This window comes from Octopus sinensis, linkage group LG2 (genome assembly GCF_006345805.1).
Source record: "Octopus sinensis linkage group LG2, ASM634580v1, whole genome shotgun sequence".
Taxonomy (NCBI): Eukaryota; Metazoa; Mollusca; class Cephalopoda; order Octopoda; family Octopodidae; genus Octopus; species Octopus sinensis.
Window position 1 is genome coordinate 127,795,151 of NC_042998.1, and position 11,392 is coordinate 127,806,542.

Sequence of the window (11,392 nt, forward strand, 5' to 3'; positions counted from 1 at the left end):
TTATGGACTGCTACTCTTCTGCGTAAAGGAGAGCTCGTTTGTCCGATATAATTGTGTTGGCAACCGACGCATGTAATAACGTAAATGAGATTCTCGGAGGAACAGGAGAAGTTGGTCTTGATTTTAAACTTTGCTCCTTGTTTGAATGTAAATTCAGAGCCTTCAATTAGGAAGGCGCAGGTACCACAGTTAGGGCGTGCACATTTTTTAACTGATGGGAATGGATGTGGTGTGTGACATTTGGCATTTGTTAAGAGGTTTTCAATGATTTATGTTGCCTTTTGCATTTATGGATTTTATGTGTATTGATAATATTAGTCATTTTTTAGTCAGTGGACAATAAGAGGTGATTTTGTATGATTGTGGTGCAAACTTCGATATTTTGGGGATTGTGGGTGGAAATATATGGAAATATTTTGAGGTTGGATGTGCTACTGTGTTGGGTAGTTTTTCATAAGATTCTTTCCATGTGATGAAACAATCATCTTGGTATCTTTTCCAGTTTTCCATTAAGTAGATGTGGAAAAGGTGTCCAAATTTCTGTCGTGATATCTCATAAAGTGATAGTTCGAAGAAACCTATTATGATGTTCGCAAGGACTGGTGCAGCTTTGGTACCCATCGCGGTACTTCTGGAATTCAAAACCATACTTAACAACATACATCCAACATTCAATTCACTATGGAATTCAGCAAACATCACCTCCCTTTTCTTGATACCCTAATTATAAAAACACCTAACAGCCAAATCACAACCGACATCCTCCACAAACCTACAGACTCACAACAATACCTCCTCTTCAGTTCATGCCACCCAAAACACACCACCTCTTCAACTTAGCTAAAAGGATTTGCACCATTGTCTCGGATCCAAAAACTCGAGAAATATGTTTTGCGCCACCAGTCCCACGTAACGGCAAGATTTTCAGGAACATAACTCTTCCGTAATGCTTGGATATTAGATAAATATGTTTAACCTCGTTTCTGCATACAAATTCACGTGCATATATGTATAAGTGTCTATGCTCACACGCCCGTATGTGTGTATGTGTGTACACTCGTATGCTAGCATATTGTTGAAAGGTTTTTTATTAACAATTCAATATTCCTTCGTCAACGACGGAGTGAAGGAAAATTCTTAAATAAATTGAATTCACTCTGCGATTGTTATTCAGTATTAATGACATTTTAATCGTAGCAATAGAAAAGTACCAAGAATATTGGTTTATATGTTTTGTCTTTATTCCTTTCTATTTTTTTCTTCTTTGTTGCCAGACTTAAATTTTCTGTACCTGGTTTCTATCAGCAATTGGTAAATAGGGTTAGCTATGTGGTCTAGTAGTATAGTGGTGGTAGTAGTAGTAGTAGTAGTAGTAGTTGTTGTTGTTGTTGTTGTTGTTTTACCTCAAACCACAAACCAGCGTCGATCGAGGCATTCCAGATGTGATAAGCGACGTTTTGGCAGAGCCATTTGGCGTCACTATTCCAACGCTGATTTGTTTGACACTAGAAATTTTTAACACCTCTCTCTTTTATTGTTTCTCTCAATTTATTCCTTCCACTCTCTCGCTTTAGCTCTCTCTGTCTCTCACACTCTTTCTCTATCTGTTTATCTCTCATTTTCTGTCCCCTTCTCTCTCTCTCTCTCTCTCTCTCTCCCCTACCCATTTGTTTATCTCTCCATACGTACCCGTTTGTGAGCATATTTCTCTGTGTGTGAGAATAGGGAAAGTGTTTTTGTCGATTGTGTAGAATTAATAAATTGTAACGTTTTTTTCTCTCCGTCGCTCTCTCTCTCTCTCTCTCTCTCTCTCTCTCTCCTCTCTCTCTCTCTCTCTCTCTCCCCTACCCATTTGTTTATCTCTCCATACGTACCCGTTTGTGAGCATATTTCTCTGTGTGTGAGAATAGGGAAAGTGTTTTTGTCGATTGTGTAGAATTAATAAATTGTAACGTTTTTTTCTCTCCGTCGCTCTCTCTCTCTCTTTCTCTCTCTCTCTCTCTCTCTCTCTATCTCTCTCTCTTTACATCTCATTTTTCTAACTGTATACGTATAATTCTGCGTGGACATGCGTGACCCAGTGTGTGTGAAAAAAGGGAGTGAGAGAGAGAGAGAGAGTATTTCTTTATTCACCATAAGGTTGAGAAAAAGAGGGGACAAAACAAACGTTGGGGTCAGGGTATCGAATGAGACGAAACATATGAATAAACAAACAATTAAAATATATACAATTAAATGAGAATGAGTGATTAACAAAAAATGAAGCGGAGGACGTAGTTGACCCCACAAACCACATACTCACACTGAAGACTTTGCTTTCTCCTTTTCTACATTCCCGATTAAACAAAGAGAAAGAGAAAGAGAGAGAGAGAGAGTGTGTGTGTGTGTGTGTGTGTGGTGTGTGTGTGTGTGTGTGTGTGTGTGTGTGTGTGCGTGTGTATGTGCGTGTGCATTTGCCTCCAGCACCAAAACGTACGGTCACCAGAACTAGCTGGCTGTCCAGTCAGTCGTGCTATATCATTGGTATCGAAACAGATGCGCCCATTCATTTCATTCCATACTTTTTTTTTACCAGACATAGCGTAGCCGTGATCACATTATTTTTAGCGTATCTTTTAGAAGCCAGTAAGTTTTAATTTAAGGGAAGTTGGCTTTTATTTCTAGCAAGACAAATGATATTGTAATGATTTTTTTCTCAGCCTATGATACTTATATGTCCTTTATACATTAATATAAAATTATTCTAATTAGGTGCGTTTTTGTAATAAAGACGTTTCATTTTGATGAAGTCTTCCTTGTTGTATGAACGGTGACCCTGCGACTCAGTTAGGAGTCGAGTACATACTTATACGTGTCTTATGACAGTCGGCTTCTTACAAAGAGAGACAGATAGACAGACAGAGATGAGAGAAAGATGCTAACAGTCGACTATTCTACTGGATTTTTACTCTATTAACCGACACTGAAACAATGAAAACCAACATTGACTTAGGCTGTCTGAATTCAGAACGTAAACAGCAAGACACTGATTTTATACAACTCTCTAATCACTTCGCAAACACGCCAGCTAGTTGCAGTTTACTAGTAGGTAATAATGTATCCGTTAGACATGTTCATATATACATCTGCTTGCACCTGCATAGATATCTCTGCGCAGAAAAGTCTATATTATAAAACAAGTAATTCTCAGTCGCTTACATCGTTTCAACTAGAAAATAAAATTCTGAACATCATCAAGCTATGATGAAGATGGTATAGTTATTTGTTCCAAAGGAAACATAAATGGTTAACAAAACATATGAAGAATCTTTAATGAATCAAAATGTTAAAACTGCTGCATGCTTGTATTTTCTGTTCCATTAAATATATATATATATATATATATATATATAATCAAAATAAGTAACAAGGATATCCAGAGATAATGCAGTGCGATCTTTTCATGCGACTCCAATTCTATATAATACTTGCATTGTTCAATTAAATGGAGTCGCATGAAACGATCGTACTGCATTACCTCTGGATATCCTTGTTGCTTATTTTGATTATAATCACCCCCATTTTGAATTTATGGATAACACCATACCCAATCCTGGTGCCTATAACTTAGATACCATATTCAACTGAATCTAAATTTTTACTGAACATATATATATATATATATATATATATAAACATATAGTTATATATATATATGTGTGTGTGTGTGTGTGTATAAATAATATATATATTATATATATATCTATACAGAGAAAGAGAGAGAGAGAATGAGTGAGTGAGTGAATGAGTGAGTGAGTGAGTGAGTGAGTGAGTGAGTGAGTGAGTGAGTGAATGAGTGAGTGAGTGAGTGAGTGAGTGAGTGAGTGAGTGAGTGAGTGAGTGAGTGAGTGAGTGAATGAGTGAGTGAGTGAGTGAGTGAGTGAGTGAGTGAGTGAGTGAGTGAGTGAGATTTCTTTCCGTACTCGACTGGTACTATATCGATTCCGAAATGACGGAAGAGAAACTCGACTTTGGTGCATCTGAACTCAGCACGCAAAGAACCGGGACGCAAGGCACTTCTATTCGACGTTTTAATAACTCTAGAATACATAAACACATACACACATAGGGAGGGAGGAAGAGAGGAATTTACTGTCCAAACACACACACACATATATTTATTTATATGTTTGTTCATATGTATGTAAGAAGACAAGTTCACTGTTTTAGTATAATTTTCTCTTGTTACAACAGATGAGGTTGAATCATCAGTAGTGTCTTTTTTACTTTTAGTGTCGATAAAAGAAAAGGTAAAATATCTTTCCTATATGGATGACTATAATACGATAATGTATTTATATGGATAAGATATCGATATATAATATAAAGGGATGTATGGCTTTGTATTGACTCTTCATCATTCTAGGATTCCACAGTTACCTTAATTAAAGTTTTTATTTTATTACTGTCTATTATAAAGTTATACATTTATTTTTCCTTATATATAGATGTATTTTAAATATATTTTAGAATTCAAACAGGTATTTCCACAATCAAGTTTATCGATTGTTTCCTATTTTTTTTCAATGTATTGAAATTGGCAAATTGATTTGGAATAGTTTTCCTGAATTTAATTCCCATTTATACAACTCAAGACATCAAGTTCAAGTGAAAACGTGGATCACGAATAAATTATATTTTTAATCGGATGTAATTTGTCACGACTCTGAGGAATTCAATTCCACTGCTTCAATAGAAAAACGAAAAGAAATAAAACTATCGGACCTAAGTGGATGAGTTCGATATTTCGAATATTTGAACAGCTAGAGTACAAGAATTATGACCATAAAATATTATGTGTAAAGAGAGTGTTTTAACGCTTCGAATATATGTTTGACGACAAAACTATATTTTACGAATATTATTTTTTTATTATCTTTATACCAATGTATATCATCACTACATTTCTCAGACTTAAATGATACACTTTTACCGGTAAAACAATAGTATAAGTGTTATCTAAGAGAAAGCTGTATAATGATTCTACAAGTGAACAACTAAAGTACAGGATGACTCATTATAATGCGACACATTTTAAATGCAGTTAACTAGGGTTGGAACTAAAAAAGTATATTCATTATGGAAAGTGTATAATACATAACCAAATTACAAATAAAATATGTCCCTGCGTTACAAGACACTGTATACTCTTTATATATAAAAGTGAGGTTGTCTGTCTCCTACGATTTAGATTCCTAACTACTCCCACATTTTGCGGTGCAGTTTAACCAAAACCGGGTATCTTATAGTCGTGATTCATATCGATCCCTTCTGGGTATTAGCGCGCGTCTACGATGAGTCTACGATTAAAAAAAATTTACCATCAATTTTTCCCATTTTTAATGCCTTTTTGGCATATATAAGGGAAGTAATTCTCTAAAAATGTATTATTAAATCTCAGAACGTAAAAAGCTACAGTAACACCCCCCCCCTTTGTGGTTAGCCATATTGAGATGGCTATTATACTTTACATCTCTAAAAATGCTTATATAGTTATTTCCCTTACAAACCCGAGCAACTCCGGGCGATACTTCTAGTCACATATAAAATAAATTAAAATTTAGTCGCTTTATAATATTCTTTCCTACTCTAGGCACAAGGCCTGAAATTTTTGTGGAGGGGATCAGTCGACTCCAGTCAGATCGACCCCAGTACGCAATTGGTACTTAATTTATCGACTCCGAAACGATGAAAGGCAAAGTCGACCTCGGCGGAATTTGAACTCGGTACGTAAAGAAAGACGAAATACTGCTGAGCACCTCGCCCGGCGTGCTAACGTTTCTGCCAGCTCACCGCCTTAGTCGTTATATAATATTAGATAATGTATGTGTATATAGATTCGCTTGAACCTTCTTTATTAGTAATTATTATGCCAGTGACTCCCTTGAAATTTTTCCTCCCACTCATGTTGTTGACATTCTTTACGAGCGTTACTATATTCTTTTCTCTCTCCCTCCCCTCTCTCATCTTTCTCTTTCTAATTATCTCTCACTTTTTTTCTCGCTGTATATACAAAGGGTTGCAGAAACGTCCTGGCTTTGGATAAAAGAAAACGCAGGAGAATCAGTTACTTATGATTTTATTCAACATATTTCCCTCTCATATTGGAACACTTATTGCGGTGGACCTCCGGGTTTTCTAAGCCCTGTAAAAGAAGTCGTAAGGTTGACCTTCCAAAAAAGCCTTTTTTGATACGCTTAAAACCAGGAAATTTTCAGTATCCCCTCGTGTATGTGTGTAAATATATAAAACTTTTATTTTATTTAGTCACTGCACAGCAGCTATTCTATTTAGTCACTGAACAGCGGCTATGCTGGGGCACCGGCATGAAATTTTTTAAACGAATAAATCGCTGCCAGTATTTTCCTTTTTTTTAAGTCTATTGAGTGATTCAATATTTTCTTGTACCGAACCTCTAAGTTACAGGTACGTAAACATAAATGTAAACATAGACATAAATGTATGTGTATGTGTATTTATGCATACGTGCGCGCGCACACACACATATACACAACGAACTTCCACTCGGTTTTCGCCTATCAAATTCATTCACAAGGCATTTGTTGACCAGGTGCTATTGTTGACCAGAAGTCATGCAATGGGAATGAATCTGAAATCATGTGGTTGCAAATTGAGTTTCTTAAGCATACAGCCATATCTACACGCATATACATTTATACTTTGATAAGGAACCCTAATAACATGTCTGTAGCTAACACTAGTTTGGTTTAAAGAGTAGATCCAATCCAACAATTTGTGTTGTCTCTAAACATTTACCCAATTAATGTCTTTGAATTTTCTCCTGTGCTTTCTGTTTTATATTTTAAAACCTTATAAAAAGTTTTCTCTACTAAATACTTTTATAACCTCAATTAATCATGTTTTAAATAATTAAAATATAAAAGACGATTGCAATAGGTTATCAGAATCTACGGCGTGTCTTAGAAAATACCTTAGGGGATTTTATAGCGTCCCGGTATTGGTTTTGCTTTTCACCATTCCGCATTCGATAAAGTACCCCAGTACCCTGGAATCGATGTAATAATTAACTTAACTCCTTGTCTATCAGCATCCATTTAACCCCAATGTTACAAATGAACATTATAAAATTTAAAGGAGTTGGATTAGCAGCGTTATTTTGTTCCGTCTCTTTAGTTCTGGGTTCAAATTCCGTCGAGGTCAACTTTATATTTCATATTTCCCGTAGCAATAAAATATCTCTCAATTCTTGAGTCACTTAAATAGATTCTATACTCACCTGTAAAATCTGTGGATTTGTGCGTATTTTCAAACTCAATAATTTAAAATCTGAAGCGTATAGACGCAGTTGCGCGCCTGTAATGTTATAGTCTTCCATACCACTCTGACTTCCAATGTATTATATTCTTCTTTCGCATTACTAAGCTCTTGTACTCTGTTTATCTTTCTTTATCTCTCTTGAAAGCACTTATTAAACATGGATGTTTTATAAGGTTGTTTCAGAAAAAGATGCAATGTTTTCAAAATGACAATTTCCTTTTCTTCATAAAATGTTCTGGTTTCTATTTCGTTTAACTTAAAACAATTAAGCAATGATTCTTAAAATGGTGTTTTTCTTCTTTTCTCCTTACAGAAATTCCAGACTATGGCAATGCACAATTCACCGTATACAACTTGGAGTAGTGCGATGGATCTGAATCAGGCTACATTAGATCTCCAAGATTATCCTCGAACAGGAATGAATAGCACTTTTCCTGCTTTCAATGATTCGAATAAATGCGATGAAATTCTATCATATTTGGCAGAACCACCTCTACAACTATGTTTCTGGGTTAAATTTGCTCTAGGTTTTTTCCTCAGTTGCTTGGCTGGACTAACTATTTCTGGCAACTGTTTAGTAATTGCAGCAGTATTAACACACAATCACTTGAAAAGTTACACAAATGCCTTTGTTGTCTCCTTAGCCATTTCAGACACGCTTGTCGGCGGCGCCGTTATGCCCTATGCCATCAGACAGTTAATGTGGGATAACCACTGGGGACATGGCCTCATTCTGTGTCGTATCATCATCTGCTTAGATGTAACATTCACAACAACATCCATCTTTCATCTGGTCTGTTTAGCTGGAGATCGCTATCTTGCAATTTGTCGACCATTTCAGCATCAGAAAGTAAAAAAGAGACATGTAGTTATTTCTATAATCCTTTGTTGGACTGTACCACTGCTAATTTCGTTTGTTCCTATCGCCAACGAATGGAATTTGAAAGGCATAGAGGCAATATATGAATGTATAGCTCCACCTGGTAGTGATACGTGTGTTTTTCTTGTTAACAAAGCATTTGCGTTTACGTGCTCAGCTGTAGCCTTTTATATTCCGTCCGCCTTCCTCGTAATGTGCAACGCACAGATTTATACAGCGGCCAAAAGACAGGCAAAACAAATAAGGACGCTTGAGCAAGCAATCATTCAGAACAAAAACAAACGGAAAGCTTTCAAACACGAAGCAAAAGCTGCTAAAACGTTAGGAATAATAATGGGTTGCTTCTGTGTTTGTTGGTGCCCATTTTTCATTATAAACGTTATTGATGCTATTATCCAGTACCAAACCCCCTACTACTTATGGCAGGTGGCAGTTTGGCTAGGATATAGCAACTCTACAATGAATCCTTTTTTATTTTATTTTTTTAATCGATCATTCCGAATAGCATTCCGTCGGATTCTAAGAATGAAAACGAACCACGGAACAGTGGCACAATGTGATGATTTGACCACTGCCGCAGCAGGTTCTCAAGGTTCTGACATCAATTGTAGGTATTTTCCAGCTCAAACAAATGGATTTGAATACGAATGTATATATATATATATTATATATATATATATATATATATATATATATATATATATATATATATATATATATATATACCCAGTCATATTTACAGATGTAGGTTTTGTGAAATCTTTATATTTGGTGCCATGATATTCCATGGTGTTCCTGAAAACAAATGGCTTTGAGAACATGCGATTATATTCTCTCATTCAATCTAAAGTGGACTCCAACTTTAACTGATTAAAGTATTCTGCTACTAGAATCACGGCTCAGATAGTTAATCTGTTGTATTTCTGAAGGAAAACAACTGTATTAAACAGAAACTTTTCCCCATTTGTTTCTTTTATCTCAGTCAATGATTTCTGCTTCATCATATACACTACAATGGGAGCAGTATATCCTATTTTTTAGCCTTTCTTAGCGTCAATCCAATCAACAGAAATACACAGATTTATCCCACTAAATCACATACACTCTCTGCTCTAATTCTAAAACATCATTCGAAACAAACTTTGCTTCATTATTATTGGAGAGGGAGGGATTAAATTAAGTTATTTTGATGAGTACTTAACATCTATATTAACGAAATTTCATTTGAGGTTTGAATTTCTTCACCTTAGAAATTTGACTGGGAAAATCTGGAAACGCAAAATTTGTTGGTAAAAGAGCTGAAATGATTACAAGATGTCTTATAGGACTGGGTTTCTACATCAGTGAAACAGAAACATTATTGAAAATAATTTCGTGCATTCAGACAGTCCCTTAGTACATTCAAACATGCAACCATTTAATATGCAGAGACTGATTTTGATATATATATATATATTATATATATATATATATATATATATATGTGTGTGTGTGTGTGTGTGTGTGTGTGTGTGTGTGTTTATATATGTGTGTGTGTATGTGTGTGTGTATATGTATGTATACACATACATACACACATATATATAAACATATATACATACATATACACATACATATATATATCCATGTATATATATGAATGTATGTATATATATATACATATATATGCATGTGTATATATATGTATATATATGTATGTATGTGTGTGTATATATATATATATATATATATATATGTATGTATATATATATATATATATATATATATATATATAAACAGTGTAACAATTCTTTTGTGAGTTAGTTTAAAGACAGAATTAGATATGCTACTTAAATTTTACTAAATAAACTTCACAGATTTCAACGAAATAATTTCATAGTGCCTCTAACAATTCCCAAGAAAGCTCTCTGTGGGAAATGAACTTGTAGTCGCATTATCCTTCTCAGAGACTATAAACAGAATGATTATATGTTAAAATCCTGTCAGGAAATTTAATCAAATTGACACATCCTTTCGGGAGATATTACAAATGCCTTCCGTGGACTCAGTCATAGAATTGAGTGTCCGTTGCCGCTTGTTATTCGGGAAGAATCACTCATGACTAGTAATTATTTTAGAAAATACAGATGTAATACACATTCAAACAACATAAAAACTGTACATAGAAACACACATATACACAGAAACACACATCTGTCTATCTGTCTATTTATAGTGTGTGGAAAGTATTAAATTTCAATTGCATGTCTGACGATATTTTCCACCATGGACGATTTTCAGTATATATTGCAGTTTGGTAAACCAATCATATTGCTAATTTACCTACTTTAATCTAATACATAAATGATTAATATGTATTTTGAAATATTAGTCACTTTCAAAGTAGTCAGCTTTTCACCTCTAATGCACTTACTTTTCAGAAAAATATGCTCATAACACAAATATTCCTGACGTTAATGAGAGGTTACAATCAGAATATATACTCCGACCAGAAAAGAAATAGTCAGAAGCATCAGATGAAATTATTCATTTCACTTTCCTATGACAGACTTTTCAATATTGTCCATTTTTTCTAGTGATCAGAGGTCAAACAGAAAATTTTTATTTTATGAGTGTTATAAAGACTTCGAACGATGATGGCAATAAGCAAATCGATTAATTTTCCTACTGGATATCTATAAAATATCCGAAACAAAGAAAAATATTTCAGGGCCCCAGTACCATTGTCCTATGATTTCGGATTGCGATATTTATTGATAAAAAACACTGCAAACAGAAGCGTAATTTCAACGGCATATCTAAGAAATTGTACATCTGATACTCTAACCAAAATAAAAATGCAGACCGTATTATCGCAATGTACCGTATGTAAAGAGTACCAATATCATAGCATATCAAAAAAGTGTAATGAACAAAGTTATTCTGAAATATATGAAGATGGCATTTTAATGCGGGCTTTTAATTAATGGTTTACATTTTCACTATCCATAAACAATAAATGCTCGCCACTGATGAAATTCAAGCTTTGTGGGGCCAGAATTACATCTCCTCGATTAATTTCATGTTATGAAATGTATATAGCCAAAGCTACACGTACCTATTTATAAAATTAATTTCTTCTACAACATTCAGCCTGCAAGGTATATTTTTGCTGTCAGGAATCACATTATTGCA

General features: G+C 34.6%; 1 protein-coding gene across 8 annotated transcripts in view; it reads left to right on the forward strand.

Annotated features, from left to right (window-relative positions):
- LOC115225832 (5-hydroxytryptamine receptor 4-like) overlaps positions 1 to 9,671 on the forward strand; it is a 384,417-nt gene extending 374,746 nt beyond the window's left edge. For all 8 annotated transcript variants that reach the window (XM_036499238.1, XM_036499239.1, XM_036499248.1 and 5 more), the window contains one exon: positions 7,652 to 9,671. In XM_036499238.1, the coding sequence (XP_036355131.1) occupies positions 7,664 to 8,998 (1,335 nt within the window). In that variant the 5' untranslated portion in view covers positions 7,652 to 7,663 and the 3' untranslated portion in view covers positions 8,999 to 9,671. The remainder of the gene's footprint in view (positions 1 to 7,651) is intronic.
- Positions 9,672 to 11,392: the final 1,721 nt, after the last annotated feature.